Source organism: Colius striatus, chromosome 15 (genome assembly GCF_028858725.1).
Source record: "Colius striatus isolate bColStr4 chromosome 15, bColStr4.1.hap1, whole genome shotgun sequence".
NCBI lineage: Eukaryota > Metazoa > Chordata > Aves > Coliiformes > Coliidae > Colius > Colius striatus.
In genome coordinates, this window is record NC_084773.1 from 4,494,911 (window position 1) to 4,510,043 (window position 15,133).

Here is a 15,133-nt window from a genome sequence, read left to right on the forward strand (position 1 = left end):
GGAACCCACTAAAAACCAAAACCCAAGGCAACACGTCATCAAACCTTTCTACAAACATCTGGCCAGTCATTGAACCAAACAGACTGTCTTGTAGGCAGGTGGTTAACGAATAGCTCCAAGCTACTATCAGACTCATCCTCTCAGCCTGGTGGAGCTCAGCAAGGTCACATTTTCAGAGGCTGATAATCTGACTCGAAATGAATAAGCTCCGTAGGTGGGGGGAGAGAAGAAGAATCAAACCAGGAAGCTCAGATGGGATGAGAATAACATGCAAGCGCATGGTCAAGAAGAAATGATAACGCTCAGAAGGCTAATGAACTAAATAAGGGTGCAGGTACTATTTCAGCCTGAGCACTCTCTGCCCTCTGAATGCTGGCTGTTCCAGCATTGGCCTCCCAGCCCTTGCCACGCAATGCACAAAAGCTCACAAGTCAGGCAGGGGCTCTTGCAGTCTGGCCAGGAGTGGGGATCCCAGAGCACAGCTGAGGGAAACATTCTAGAAAGCAAACTGAGGACATGCCCAGGACTGTCATCCTGATGGCACACAGTGGTATTTGCAAACGTAGGAGCAAAGCAGCACAGACACTACTGGTTTATTTCATCTTTCAATATCTGCAATTATGGATTTCAGACATATTTGTTTATAGGTAACTAGACAAACATATAAAAACCCCATTGTTGTACTCTCTCACAGTCACAGGGCTGGAAGGGACCTCAAAAGCTCATCCAGTGCAATCCCAGAGAAGGAGCACCTAGAGTAGGTCACACAGGAACTCATCCAGCTGGGTTTTAATGTCTCCAGAGACATTAACTACACAGCCCGTCTGGGCAGCCCCTGCCAGTGCTCCCTGACCTCAACAGGGAAGAAGTTTTTCCTTGTGTTTCTTTGGAAACACGAGGTTTCCAGCTTGTACCCGTTGCCCCTTGTTCTATCATTGGCCATCACTGAGAACAGCCTGGCTCCAGCCTCCTGACACCTGCCCTCTATGTATTTGTAACATTGATGAGGTCACCCCTCAATCTCCTCCAAGCTAAAGAGCCCCAGCTCCCTCAGCCTTTCATCTCCACTCCATCACCTCTGTGTCCCTGCACTGAACTCTCTCCAGCAGCTCCCTGTCCTCTTGAACTGAGGGGCCCAGAACTGGACACAATATTCCAGATGCAGTCTCATGACTCCACTCCACCAGGAGCCTCACATTCCCACCACTGCCTTTGCAACAGCAAAATCAGTTAAGCATCCACAATGCTGAGGAGAAATACAAAAGTCAGTTGCCTTCAGTTTGCTCAGTCAGGGAACTCTGATTCCCACCTGCACAAACACCCGGCTGGCACCACGGACAGTGCAAGACCCTCCTCTTGGTTTCAGTCTATACTCACATGACCTTAATGCAACTGTGAAGCTACAAATGGGAGGTGACACAAACAAAACTCCTGGTGACTAGAAACAGACCTTACAAACTGTCCCCTTTCTCACCTCAACGGTGAGTTACGCTCACTTGCTCCCTTTCAATGAAAGGAACATGCAAAAATGCCAGAAGGTGCCTACTGGATGATCAAAGGAGAAACTAACTGCTCAGGAGAGGGCCCTGACAGCATATCCCACTCATTCCAGTCCTGTGGCCATCAGGTAACATCCTCCTCCTCCTCACCAAGCCAAGGATGACTTCTCTACCATAAGTCCTTATTAGACAGGAAACAAAGACAATGCCGTGAAAAGGAGACTTCAGATCCACCTAATGAGCTCTAAGCAGGATGCCACAGGTTATTCACCATGCACCTGGAAACAGTTGTACTGAAAAAGCTGAGGAGGATATGAAACACTCTCTAATGCTATAAGAAGAAAAATCAACATCAGGACAACTCAAAAATAAACCAAACAAGAGTTTCATGCAGTTGAAACGGAACCACGATGTTATCTGGCTATATAGAGTTCCTACAATCTTCCCACAAAGTACCACCTTCCTTCCAGCTCCAAAACAAAGCACTTACCTTAGGTCAGTGCTGAACTAACCCAGCCACAGAGAAATACTTCCCAATCTCAATAACAAGGAGCTTCCACACAGGATCAGGATATCCCTAATAGACTCATTACAGCGACAACATCCAATAACCAATCTATCTAATTCTAAGCCATGCCCAAGCTCCTGGTAGAATTTCTGTAAGAAGGAAATCAAAGTCCCAGCTCAGTGATATGGAACACAGTATTTTTCTCCCCCACTTAAAATCTGCCTGTATGCACAAACACACTTGTGTGTACTGAGCTGTCATCAGCTACAGATGACACTTTCAGTACAAAGAGGCTTGCAAAGGACATTACAGCATATTATTTTGTGAGACAAGCTAACAAGCTTACAGACATAGGCCTACCAACTACAGAAATATTACATTAGGAATGAACAGGGCCCCCAAGCCCACTCTGTTCTGGCACCATTCAGTGCTTCATTAGCAAAGGTCAATCTTGAAAATCAGCTTTGGAAGCTCTGAATACCAAGTTAAAGCCAGGTGAACCTGAAAGGAGGAAAAGCAGATGGAGCTGAAACACAGCAAGACAAGCTGAAATGAGACAGGCAGCAGATCCTAAAGCACATTGTTGCAAAGAAAAGAGATGGCCTTGCCAATTCAGAGCTCTAAGATGGAGGGACACAGAGCCTGTCACCAGCTGAAACGCAGAGGAGCTGAAAACCTCACAGGAGTCAGTACCACCTCCTCAAAACCAAGTCCTACATGGAAAGCCCCAGGGGAGGTTGGTAACGGTCCAGGTCTGCAGACCCATGAGCACATCCGTCCCTGGGGACTGCCAGGCCCCTTGCTGTGACCACCAGGACAGTCAGCCTTACCAGAGCCTGCCCACCTCTCCCCTCCCTGTGGGGCTGCCAGCACGCCAGGGTGCAGGAAGGGCCCCCAACCCCACCAGCTTCCTCACCATATTGGTTTCATGTTACCACCGTGGTTTGCCGAGTTCCTTTCTGCACACAGCTCCTGTAGAAGAGAAAGGCACAAAGGAAAGGGGACGTTCGATCTGCGTGCCGGGCACAGCCCTGGGCAGGGGCAGCACGGCCCTGCCCTGGCACCGTGCTGCCCTTCCTAAGCCCAGCTCCCACAGCTCGCCCCATGGCTCTCAGCCCCGGCCGTGGCGCATACGAGCCCCGCACAGCGAGGCACCGGGGTCTCAGTGCCCACCCCACGCACTCCGCGAACACGAGGCCGCGCCCGGCTGCCCCCGCCCCGGGGCCGCGCCTGCGATCCGCGCCCAGCGGCCCGCCCGTGGCTCTCTCCTCCCGGCACGGCTCTGGATCCCCCCACCTCGCCCCGATTCGCCCCAGGGCCGCGCCCGTGCCGCTCCGCGCCGGGCTCTCCCTTCCCCCCTCCCGGGGCCGCGCCCGGTTCTCTGCTCCCTCCCCTGACGGCAGCGCGCCCGCTCCTCGCTCCCTGCCCTCCCCTCACGGCAGCGGCTCGGCCCTCCCCCGCGCCCCGCAGCCTGCTGCGGGCCCCGGCGCGCTGGGGCTCACCGGGCCGGCGCTGCCTGCCCAGCCGGGGGCTGGCGACACCGAGCCCCCCGCGCCGCCGCCGCTCGCCGCGGCCGCCGCTCCAATCAACAACAAGATGGCGGCGCCCGAGCGGGCGGAGCCCCGGTGCCGGCCGTCATAGCAACCGCGCCGTCCAACGCCCGCCCCGCCGCCCCCTGCGGCCAACCACGGCCGAGCCCCGCCCGGCGGGGCCGAGCCTCCCGCGCTGATAGGCCCAAACCGCCGTCACTCAAGCGCGGGGCTGCCCCGCCCCTCTCCGCGCGCGGACCGCCTCCGGACGGCCGCGCACGTTAGGCACACGTGACGCCGCTCCGCCGCCCCGCCTCCCCGCGGGCAGCGCCGTCTCATTGGCTGCCGCCGGGGGACCGCTGGGCCAATGGGAGCGAGCGGCGGGCCGGGCGGGTGTGGGTGCGGGCCCCGGCACGCGCCTCGCGCCTCAGCGCGGCGGCTGCGGCTGCGGCCCCCGGGACGGGACGGGACGGGACGGGACGGGACGGGACGGGCCGAGCGGGGCGGGACAGCACAGCCCAGCACAGGACAGCACAGCACAGGACAGCACAGCACAGCACAGCCCAGCACAGGAGAGCACAGGACAGGACAGCCCAGGACAGCCCAGGACAGCACAGCCCAGCACAGCACAGGACAACCCAGCACAGGACAGCCCAGCACAGGACAGCACAGCCCAGCACAGGACAGCCCAGCACAGGACAGCACAGCACAGCACAGGACAGGACAGCACAGCACAGGACAGGACAGCACAGCACAGGACAGGACAGCCCAGCACAGGACAGCCCAGCACAGCCCAGCACAGCCCAGCACAGGACAGCACAGCACAGCACAGCACAGGACAGGACAGCCCAGGACAGCACAGCCCAGGACAGCACAGCCCAGGACAGCACAGCCCAGGACAGCACAGCACAGGACAGGACAGCACAGGACAGCACAGGACAGGACAGGACAGCACAGGACAGGACAGCCCAGCACAGGACAGCACAGCACAGCACAGGACAGGACAGCACAGCACAGGACAGGACAGCACAGCACAGGACAGGACAGCCCAGCACAGGACAGCCCAGCACAGCACAGCACAGCCCAGGACAGGACAGCACAGCACAGCACAGCACAGGACAGGACAGCCCAGGACAGCACAGCCCAGGACAGCACAGCCCAGGACAGCACAGCACAGGACAGGACAGCACAGGACAGCACAGGACAGGACAGGACAGCACAGGACAGGACAGCCCAGGACAGCACAGCCCAGCACAGCACAGGACAGCACAGCACAGGACAGCACAGCACAGGACAGCCCAGCACAGCACAGCCCAGCACAGGACAGCACAGCCCAGCACAGGACAGCACAGCCCAGCACAGGACAGCCCAGGAGAGCCCAGCCCAGCACAGCACAGCCCAGCACAGGACAGCCCAGCACAGCCCAGCCCAGCACAGCCCAGCCCAGCACAGGACAGCCCAGCACAGGACAGCACAGCACAGCCCAGGACAGCTCAGCCCAGCCCAGCCCAGCCCAGCCAGGCCCAGCCCAGCGCAGCCCAGCGCAGCCCATCACAGTCGCGGGACCGAGCCGGCCGCCCCCCGCTGCCGCCCGGCCTCTCCAGCTGCCCGGGACACACGGCAGGACGGCTGCTTGTCCACCCCGGCTTTCATTCCCGACGGGGGCACGGTGCCGGTGCGCTCGGAGTGAGGGACCCCAGGGAGAGTCGCACGCGTGACCGCTCCCCGCCGTGACCCTTCACAGCTGCCTCCCCGCTGCTCTCCCCGCCTCTCAGCCACCCGCTCCGCAGCCCGCTCTCTCTCTGTACCCGCGGCGCTGCGTCCCGCTGCGCGGCCCTTTGACATTCAGGCAGCCGCCGTCGCGCCTGTCCCCGCGGCCCGGCTCCTTCAAACGCTGCTGCCGCTCGCCTGGCGCGGCTCACCCCCGCACCTAACCCCTGCGGCTCACCCCCGCACCTAACCCCTGCGGCTCACCCCCGCACCTAACCCCTGCGGCTCACCCCCGCACCTAACCCCTGCGGCTCACCCTTGCACCTAACCCCTGCGGCTCACCCCGCACCTAACCCCTGCGGCTCACCCCCGCACCTAACCCCTGCGGCTGACCCCCGCTGTAACCCGGCAGGTCGCGCCTCCCTGCGCACCCGCTAATTCACTTTTCCTCCCAACTAAGAAACCTGAATCACCCGCGATTGCGTTTTCTCGCCTCCGATCACAGCTCCCTGCAGGAACGCCCCGGCTGGGTCACAGCCAGAGCCTGCGGAGCCGCCGCCGCCGCGGCCGCACCAGCCGCTGCCAAAGCACGTTGTTTTTGCAGTGCCAGCCCCAGGCCGGGGCTGCAGTCACTGCCATTCTGGTCCCGGGTCGTGCCACCCGCGTCCCTCACTGGTGACCAGCACAGCAGGACAGCCACCAGCCCGGCCACAGCACTGCCTACAGCAATCACAGCAGCGGGTGCAAACTCTGGCACCGTTTATTGGGTCTGTGCTGGCTGAGGAGGCTCAGGGACGGGCTCACTCTGTGCGGGGCAGGTTTGACCACAAAGGAGAGGTCTCCTCCTGGGTCTGAGGGCCATGCCAGGTGTCTGCTAGTGCCCGGGGCTCTGCCTGGGGAGCCTGTCACCGTGGCAAGCTGCTCACATCCAGCGCCGTGCCCCAGTCACACTGTTGAAGAGATAGTCCCTGCCAGTACCTGGGATGGGAAGCAGCACTCAGCCATTGTCCCACGGACAATGCCCAGGCATCACTGCCTGGTGCTCATCTCTGCCATCCCCAGACCCCTCTGCCCTGAGGGACAAAGTCCACTCACCCGGGTCCTGGGCACGGCCGTCGAACTGCCCCTGTTTGGAGGAGAGATGGGAGAGAGTGCTGGGGGCGCCAGGGCTCCCTCCCATGCCATCAGTGAGACATCCACTCTCACTGCCATGGCACACACTTACCAGGCTGCTGGCACGGGGGTGGCCCCACTCCTCCTCACCCCTGCTCCTCTCTGCCTTGTCCCAGGTGCTGCAGAGGGAAGAGGGGGCAAAGAGGGGACATGCTGTCAGCGAAAAGCCCCTGGCCTCAACTCCAAGGGATGCTGCCAGGAAGGGGTTGCCAGCCAGGCTTTGTACTGCCAGCTCTGCCTGGCTGAGCCCATCACTCACCTACCTGATTGTCCTCTTACCCAGCCCATGTGTCCCCTGGGCACTGAAGGGGATTGCATCAGGGGCTGTGCTCCCCAAGCACCACCACCTTTCATTGATGCCTGAAGGCATCAGGCTGGTCTGACACCACATCCACTTGGCCCACATGCTGGCACACACCCTTCTTGCGCTCAGAAGATGCTCTGCAGGGGGATCTGCAGCCCTCCTAGTGCCAGGACCACCTGCAGGGACTGAGTCTTCTCCCTTGTATAGTCACTACAGCCTCAATGCCTCCAAGCAGTGTGTCTCCAGCCTCACCAATGAACGTGAATCCAGCTGTGCATCATCCCAGAGCAGTTACAGCACTGGAGGTGGCTGTTATCCTGCCAGCAGGTTTGCTCACCTCATCCTCACCTCTTCCTCACCTCCTCCTCACTGTGCAGATGCCCAGCACAGGCTGGGCCAGCTCCAGCATCTCCTCAGGGTGCCTCTCTGACGTCTGTCACCCCTCATCCATCCTCCCAGGGGAGCACAGCCTGCTCGCTTCCTCCCAGGAAGCTTTCCCTATCAAACTGGATCTCCCCTGGTGCCCTGCAGCAGGCAGCAGCACCAGCGCAGTGCATCCCACCCTGCCCATTGCAGAGCTTGTGCCCCAGCTCAGCCACCAACACGGCTGTCCCCCAGCCAAATCACCGTCTCTGCACCCGTGGCTCCAGCCACCACTGTGCCCTTGCCCTGGAGTACAGACGGCTCCCTGGCACAGCAACGCACAGCCACAGGTGGGGTTTGTTAAACACCCCTCACATGCTGCATCTCCCCAGCTGCCTGAGAGGATGCCATAGGAGCCTGTGCCAACATGAACAGCTGCCTCTCGTTGCTGATACGATCACTCCGGCTGTGCAGCACCCACCTCTTGCCCAGGAGCAGCTTGCCAGGGTCTCGGTTGCTGCAGGAGGAGCAGAGGGCAGCTGTAAGCCCCTGGTTTTGCTTGCCATGCCACGCCATGCCACGCCACGCCATGCCATGCCATGCCATAGGGCCAGAGCTCACCTGCACAGCAGGCTCCGGGCCATGCAGCCCAGGATGGCCAGCAACAAGGTGCCAGAGACGGTGAGCACTGCCACGAACCAGGCTGGTGGGTGCCACACCGCCTCTGACCGCATGACAACCAGCGGCTCCTTCTGCCGTGTCTGCAGAGGCAGTGGGGTGAGGGGCACACAGAGGCTGGGGGTCTGCCACTCCCGGGAACACCACCCAGGCAGTGGGCTCTGCTCACCGTGTGCCGGGTGGTGGTGCTGGGTGGCACTGGGGTGCTGCGGGGGGTGACGTGCACCACCAGTGCCACCACCGTGCTGTGGCGGGGGACACCGTGGCTGCTCCACACCTCCACCAGCAGCACAAAGGTGCGGGGCTCAGCTAAGTCACCGGGCAGGAGAGAGATCGTGCTCCCCTCCAGCCGAAAACGTCCGTCCTCGTTGCCTGGACAAGACGGTGTGCTCAGTGCCACACCGCGGTGGGGAGCTGGGTTGTGCCGTGGCACGGCCACTCCTTACCTCCAGTGATGGCATACGCCAGCGCGGCACTGTCGGGGCTGCCCTGGCACGCCAGGCGGGTGACAGGCTGGCGGCCGCTCACCGCAGCCGTGACCCGCAGCTCCTGCACCTCGGGGGTGCACAGCGGTGCCCGGTTCGGCACGGCCTGCCGGGAGCGGGGCGAGGCGGTGTGGCACCCGCGGGGCTGGCACGCACCGCGCCTCCCCCGCCGCGCCCGCGCTCGCACCTGCAGGCGCACGGCCACGCTGCACAGGCAGCTCCGCCGCTCCGCCGGGTCCAGGTCGTTGTGGGTGTCTGTCAGCCGCACCGTCAGCCTGTAGCTCTTGTGCCGCTGCGAGTCCAGGGGTCCCGCCACGCGGATCTCGCCTGCAGGGCGGCACGAGCTGATGGGCACCTGCGGGTGACTGGGATGCGGTGGCGGCTGTGCAGAGGGCCGGGCGCTCACCGGTGCGTGTGTCGATGGAGAAGGGCTGTGCGGGGCCAGAGTCCCCCTCCAGGCTGTACTCGAGGCTGTTCAGTGGGTAATCGCTGTCGGTGCCAGCCACACGCCCCACAATGCTGCCGAAAACCGCTGTCTCCAGCACGGTGAAGACGGTATCATTGGGGCACACCGGTGTGAATTCATTGACGGGCGTCACCATCACTAGCACGGGCACGCGGGCTGTGAGGCACAAGCCGACTCAGCCACGCTGGCACTACCCTACACCCTGCACTGCGTTGGGCATGCTTGCCCTGGACAGGCTGGGGGATATGGGGACAGTGGCACTAGCCCCGGGGTGGGTGTCTAATGGGGCAACAGGGGGGAAAAGTTTTCCCTGTGATCCGCTGGGTTTGGGGCCAGGAAAGGGGCATTTCACACCCCTCAGACCTCCCTCATCACATCCTGTGGGGTCTTGGGCACTCACTGCTCTGTGGGGGCTGCCCTCCTGCCGTCACCACGATGCTGGCTGTGAACTGGAAGCCCACAGCAAGTGCATCCTCCGAGTCATAGTCCAAGGTAGTGTTGACCTGCCAAGCCAGGGGAGGCAAGAAGGTCAGGTAGAGCCAAAGTGCCCTGCAAAAGCTGGGGTGTCCCACAAAGCTGGGGGTATCTGCAAAGCTGCAATGTCAGGGGAGTAGGAGGGGGGGAATAGGGGCAGAGGGGCAATGGGCAGGCATTCCTGGGGAGCCCTGGCCCGGGACTTGGCGTGATGGCACATGTCAGAGAATCCTCAGCGTCCTGCTGGGTCTGGGCTCGCCAGCTGCCTGGGTGCTGCCCGCAGCCCCGCTCACCTGCAGCCGCGGCCCCTCCATGCGGAAGCGGGAGCAGAAGGCAGATGGCCCCTCGAGGGCATAGCGCAGACGGCCCTCGGTGCCAGCAGAGTCGGTGCACCTCAGCGTCACCAGCGTGCTGCCGGGGGACACCGTCTCGGGCACCCGGGACCTGCGGTGGGACAGCCAGTGGCTCAGCTTCTCTTCTGGACACAGACAGGCATCCCCAGCACCACGCTTCTGCGCCGAACCGTACACGGCAATGGCTGGGATGCACCTCAGCCCCCGCCGGTCTGTCCCCTGCACGGTGATGTTGAGCAAGGTGGTGGCGTGGTCAGCGGGGTGCAGCAAGTTGTAAGCCTGGATGAGGAGCTGTGTGTGGGCAGCTTCCAGCCGGCGGGTGCTGCGGATCTCACCCGTCACTGCGGGAGAAGGCACAGCCTCGTGACAGGCACGGCACGGGGGCAGGGTGGCCCTGAGGACCCCCAGCGCCCCGCTCACCTTCATCGATGGTGAAGAGTGCGGGTGCCAGGGGAGCCAGGATGGCATAGCGGACATTGTCACCGCTGGCACGGACGCGTGTGACCACCTTCAAGGGTCCAGTGCCCTCTGGCACTGTCACAGCCTGCTGTGGCTCGCTGCAGGCAAGGCAGGCAGCGTGGTGTGGCCTGGTGCCACCAGCATCCCCCTCCCAGCCCAGCTCCACTCACAGGAAGGTGATACGGGGACGGCGTGATGGTAGCACTTCCACCGTCACGACCCCGCTACAGTTGTGCCCGTGGCGGTCCATTACCTCAATCTCCAGCCTGAATGTCTGCAGGGCAGTGCCAAGGCAGCCATGGGACAGCCCTGAGTGGCACTCGGGACAGGGAGGGGACAGGGGTGGAGACAGAGACAGGAGTGGGACATGGATGAGAATGGGACTTGGAGCAGGAACAGGAGTAGGAAGAAGGTTGGAGAAGATGATGAGGACAAGCTGGAGACTGGAGTGGGGATGGGAACAGGGACAGAGATGAGGACAGGGATGACTCGAGGCGCAGAAGACAGAGTGGGGATAAGGACAGGGCTGGAGCACTCCCAGGGCTGCAGGGAGACAGGAGCCCAAAGGAGGAGCAGAATGTGGAGAGCTGCAGGCAGTGCCAGTGAGGGGCTAAGCCCAGGCAGGCTGACAGGTGGCTGTGACAGCCTCAGGACTCTGGTGCCCACCTGGTTGTCCTTGCTGGGGTCAAAGCCGCCGGCAGGCGCCAGTACGAGGCCATGGCGGGTGAGAGTGAGTGGTGTGTCATGGTTTCGGAGTCTGAACTGTAGAGACACAGATGGTGGGACCCTCCATGCCTTGGGTTGCATTATGTCCAAGGCTGCTCCCGCCCATGGGGACTGCAGGCCGCTGGTGCAGCTGCCACTCACCGTCAGCCCGCCGAGTGGCTGCGGCAGCACCACGTACAAGAGCTCCCGGGGTGCCACATCCGCCAGCACCTTCACCACATCTCCCCCTGCAGCGCAGTGTGGCTGTGAGAGCCCAGTGCCAGCTGGCACCCACGGGCCCTGCTGCCCCATGTTCCTACCCACGCTGGCAAAGGGGCCGTCACAGCGCAGCACCTGCCCTGCCTCCACCTTGACAAAGAGCCGCTCTTCAACCGCATCCTCGCCGGGACAGGCGGCCCAGACAGTGAGGTTGTACAGGTTCACCCGGCGGGCATCGAGCTCTGCACCGGCACGCAGTGTCACCTGCGGCAGGGACACGGTGCTCAGCGGGTGCCCGGTGCCTCCTGCCCTGGTCCCTGCCCCCAGTCGCACCTCTGCCTGAAACGTGGTGGTGGCCGTGGGGTCAGCACTTATGGCGACGGGGTTGAAGGGGTGGCCGGGCTCGATGCCACGGAGGCTGACGTCGGGGCTGCCACTCGTGTTGCTACAGGACACAGTCACCTCCGCGACACGGGTGCCTGGCTCGGCGTCCTCGCTCAGGGTCACCACGCGTGGCAGCCCAAGCAGCGCTGGTGGGACACCCCAGGCATCGGCCTCACTCCTGGCCAGCGCCACGGACAGCTTCCCTGCCGTGCTTATGGAGCTCTGCTCCTGTACCCGTACGGGCACACATCTTCCTGGCCCAGGGCACGCTGCTCTTACCTGATGCTCTGACAAAAGTCCCTGCAAAGAGGAGAGTATCACCCCAGCAATGCCCTGGACAGGCCCCAGAGACAACCCAGTGGTTGCCCCAGTGGCATCCCCAGGATGCCCCAGCGATGCCCCAAGCCAGTCCAGCAATGCCCCTTCCGTGCCTGAACGCAGCCAGGCAGCCACCAGCCCCTCTGCCCATCCTGGGGTAAGCTCCAGCACATGGGGGAAACCAAGGCGGGGCCTTTCCCCTGTCCTCCTTCTCTTGGCCCTCCACCCAGGCTCTGGCAAAGTGTGCTCCCGACTCTGTGAGCCTGAAGTGCCTACCTGGGGCATGGAGGCTGAGGAGGAGGAGGAAGGTGAAGCGTCTGTGCATGCCCATGGCTTGTTAGCTGTTTGGGACAAGCTGGAGCCCGTTGCCAGGGATTGCCAAGGGCACCACCCCAACCCAACGTCACCCATGGGTGCCAGCCAGGCCCAGGGCAGGGCCAGGCCATGGCCCCAGTGCCCCGAGCTCCTGCACACCTCCGCTCCCAGCTTCTCACCAGCCCCCGGCCTGTGCGGGGTGGGCGGGCAGCAGTGCCCCGTGGGGTTTCAGTGCCTCACCACGCCTCGCCACGCCGCACGTTCGGCAGCTGGGGAAATTAGCTGGGAGGTAATTTCTGGCTGCGTTCTCCTTCATTTGCAAGCCAGAGCCGCTTCTCCCGGAATTCCTATTAAGCGCTATTAGCTCCCAATTAATGGAAGCTGGCGGAGCCCGGTCCCTGTGGCCCGAGTCACCTTTCCTTCCTCCAATCCCCAAACCGATTTGGGCAGCCCCGTGACAGCGGGAGCTTCCACCAGGGTCCTGTACCGGGGCCGCTTCTCTTTCCCCGAAAGCTTCCCGGTCCCGGGGCCCAGCCGGGCTGGGGGTGCCGGCTTCCTGCCGCCTCCGCCGGCCTCGACCCCGTCCCCACCGCGAGCGGCTGCAGCGCGGCGCTGGGCGGCGGAGCTGGGGGTGCTGCTGTCCCAGCCGTGAGCGGCTGCGGGGCTGGGGGTGCCGGGGAGCCGCCGTCCCCCCGCCGTGAGCGGTTGCGGGGCTGGGGGTGCCGGGGAGCCGCCGTCCCGCCCCCGTGAGCGCTGCAGCCCGGCGCGGGGCCCCGGGGCGGGCGGGGCGGGGCGGGCGCGGCGGGGCGGGTTCGGGCTCTTGTTACGGCGCCGCCATTGGCTGCGGCGGGGCGGGCGGGGCCGCCCGGGCAGAGCCGGGGACGGGCGGGCGCTGCGCTCCGCTCCGCTGCTGCTCCGCCAGCGGCACTGGCCGGACCGGGAGCGGGGCCGGGAGCGGGGCCGGGCCGGCCATGCACAGCACCCGCCCCGACGGTGGCCCAGGGCAGCTCGGCGCCGAGCGGGTGAGTGTCGCCGCGGGCAGCGGGAGGGGGCCCGGGGCCACCCCGCCCGAGCCCCGCCACACCGGCCGGGCATCGCCGTGATGTCACGGAGCTGCCGGTGACATCAGCGCTGTGACGTCACGCGCGAAGCCACGGCGGGGGACGTGGGCGTCCGGGGGTACGCGGGTGGCGGTGGGCGTACGGTGGCCATGAGACGCGGGTGGCCGCGGGACCCCGTGTACAGTACTAAGAGTATCGGCAGCCCGCAGCTGCCAGCCCGCCGCCCGTCTGGGCTGTCCCGAGGGAATCGAGGGTGACAGGGTGGCCCAGCTGGCTCCCATGGGCCTGCCGCACGCCTGCCCGCTTCCCCACACCGGCACGGTCCTCGGCCAGAGCTGGGACGGGGCAGCTCGGGGCGGTGGCACGTCGCCAGCGGGACTCGCTTAGAGGGTCCCAGCCAGTTGGGAGGGGGACCTGGACCGGCTGGCCAGCAGCTCTGTCGGGGCTAGATGGGGGCGGCTGGTTTACCGAGACGGGGGAGCGATCCCTCCTGCTCGCTCAGCTTCCCGTGGCTCCAGCGCGGAAAGGAAAGCGGACGTAACACCCTGCTTTTGGGTTCAGACAATAGGAATTCATGAGCGAGGAGCGGCCCGGCTGCGGGAGCCAGCCTGCTGCCCCTTCCTGGCCGCGCTGCCTTCAACCCCAGCTGCTGCGGCCCCCCGCGCTCCCCAGCGCTTTGGGGAGCCCTGGCCCTGGGCGCAGGCCTGGCCGTGCCCTGACGGCACCCGGGTGCCCCGGCTGGTGGGCGAGGTGTCCCTGCCAACGCACGGGCAGTGCCCTGCTCCAGCACCCCTGAGCACCCCGGGGCCGCGGCCCTGCACCGCCGGGACGGGTCCTGCCGGGAGGTTGCCCCGCTCCCGCCCCACCGGCGCGGGGGGAATCGAGGGGAACGGGGCGGGGGAACAGTGCACCCGGCTCCTACGTGCCGTGGCCCTGTGTCATTTCCCGCAGGCACGGCCGGGGCTGGGTGCCTGCTTGCTCACCCGACATGCCGCTGCACGCCGGCCGGCTCCGCGCCGGAGCCGTAGGAAAGCGGGGCCCGGGGCTGCAGGCAAGCCGGGGCCTGTGCCCCGCTCCCCGCTGCACGCCCGGCGCCGCGAACGAAGCTTCCCCCGAGCCGGGGCTGAGGGGGCGTTCGGTGTCAGCGGGGCGGGATCGGGGTTCGCGGTGGCGGCCGGGGGGAGCGGGACCGACCGCGCTGACGTGCCCTTTCCCCTCAGCGGTGCCGACGGGAGGCGGGCGCGGCGCCGCGGGCGCACATGAACGGCCCGGGGCAGCCGTCGCACCCCGCCGGAGGAGCGCCGGGGCCGGCCCCCCGCCACCCGCGCCCCGGCTCCGCGGCGGACTCGGCCTGCAGCCTGGAGCCGGGAGGCGAGGAGGAGGACGGGGGGGGGCCGTCCACCCGCTCCCCCCCAGCCAGCGAACGCAGTCTGGAGTTTGACTCGGGGTACTCGGAGGCGTCGGGGGGCACGTGGCGGGAGGACGAGGCGCCCGTGCGGCGCCGGCACCCGCCGCCCTGCCAGCGGGCGCACCGGCTGTCCGCCGGCCCCGCGGCCCCGCCGCCCGCCCCCGCCCGCCGCACCCGCCCCAAATCCACCTCGGACGCCTGCCTGGAGCAGTGGCGGGTGCTGGAGCCGGCCGACGCGCGGGACTGGACCGTGGCGCTGCTGTCGCAGAGCCGGAACCGGCAGCCCCTGGTGCTGGGCGACAACTGTTTCGCAGACCTGGTGGAGAACTGGATGGACCTGCCCGAGGTGGGCGCCGAACCCAGGCGTGGAAGCCCCGCCGAGCCCTCCCGGCGGCTGGCCAAGCCTCCCGCTTTCCTGCTCAGCCTCTCGGGCAACGTCCGCCGCAAGCTGGCCAACATGGCCCGGTCCCGGGGCGCCGAGGGGGCCCGGGCGGGTGCCCGCGATGCCACCAAGCGCTTCTCCTGCCCGCTGGGGCTGGGGGGGCAACCCAAGGGCGCCTGTTTCCACCAGTCCCACAGCAACATCGCCCAGCTGGCCACGGACTTCCACCGCTTCACCGCCCTCATGAACAGCCGCAGCCGCCAGCCCATCATCTGCAACGACGTTATCGGCTACATTTAGCCCTGCCTGCCCCCTCCCCCGCTGTAAATAAACCCCACTT

The 15,133-nt window shown here is 64.7% G+C and overlaps 3 protein-coding genes across 4 annotated transcripts in view; 1 reads left to right on the forward strand and 2 right to left on the reverse strand.

The window, feature by feature from the left end:
* IP6K1 (inositol hexakisphosphate kinase 1) overlaps positions 1-3,595 on the reverse strand; it is a 37,925-nt gene extending 34,330 nt beyond the window's left edge. For both annotated transcript variants that reach the window (XM_062008512.1, XM_062008511.1), the window contains exons 1-2: positions 3,510-3,595; positions 2,924-2,979 (exon numbers count right to left, since the gene is read on the reverse strand). The gene's annotated coding sequence lies outside the window, so the exon portion shown is untranslated. The remainder of the gene's footprint in view (positions 1-2,923; positions 2,980-3,509) is intronic.
* A 2,423-nt stretch (positions 3,596-6,018) lies between these two features.
* CDHR4 (cadherin related family member 4) lies at positions 6,019-11,958 on the reverse strand. Its single transcript, XM_062008463.1, has 20 exons — positions 11,904-11,958; positions 11,589-11,609; positions 11,259-11,455; positions 11,027-11,189; positions 10,869-10,954; positions 10,668-10,763; positions 10,172-10,275; positions 9,963-10,099; positions 9,718-9,883; positions 9,483-9,633; positions 9,116-9,218; positions 8,656-8,871; positions 8,437-8,576; positions 8,211-8,355; positions 7,934-8,136; positions 7,708-7,847; positions 7,568-7,603; positions 6,472-6,538; positions 6,342-6,372; positions 6,019-6,224 (listed from the first exon to the last, which is right to left on the reverse strand). The coding sequence occupies exons 1-20, from the start codon at positions 11,956-11,958 to the stop codon at positions 6,169-6,171; spliced, it is 2,313 nt and encodes a 770-aa protein (XP_061864447.1). The 3' UTR covers positions 6,019-6,168.
* Positions 11,959-14,245: 2,287 nt separating this feature from the next.
* On the forward strand, positions 14,246-15,133 carry INKA1 (inka box actin regulator 1). Its single transcript, XM_062008558.1, has one exon. It carries the CDS (start codon positions 14,263-14,265, stop codon positions 15,091-15,093), a length of 831 nt encoding a protein of 276 aa, XP_061864542.1. The 5' UTR covers positions 14,246-14,262; the 3' UTR covers positions 15,094-15,133.

Bases quoted from the DNA above. Each gene is read 5' to 3' on its own strand.
- INKA1 (XM_062008558.1), top strand. From the start codon at position 14,263: ATGAACGGCCCGGGGCAGCCGTCGCACCCCGCCGGAGGAGCGCCGGGG.
- CDHR4 (XM_062008463.1), bottom strand. From the start codon at position 11,958: ATGGGCATGCACAGACGCTTCACCTTCCTCCTCCTCCTCAGCCTCCAT. The intron at 11,190-11,258 runs GTGCGACTGGGG...TCCCTGCCGCAG, and splicing joins CCACCACGTTTCAGGCAGAG to GTGACACTGCGTGCCGGTGC. The intron at 8,356-8,436 runs GTGCGAGCGCGG...CGCTCCCGGCAG, and splicing joins GCGTGGCCGTGCGCCTGCAG to GCCGTGCCGAACCGGGCACC.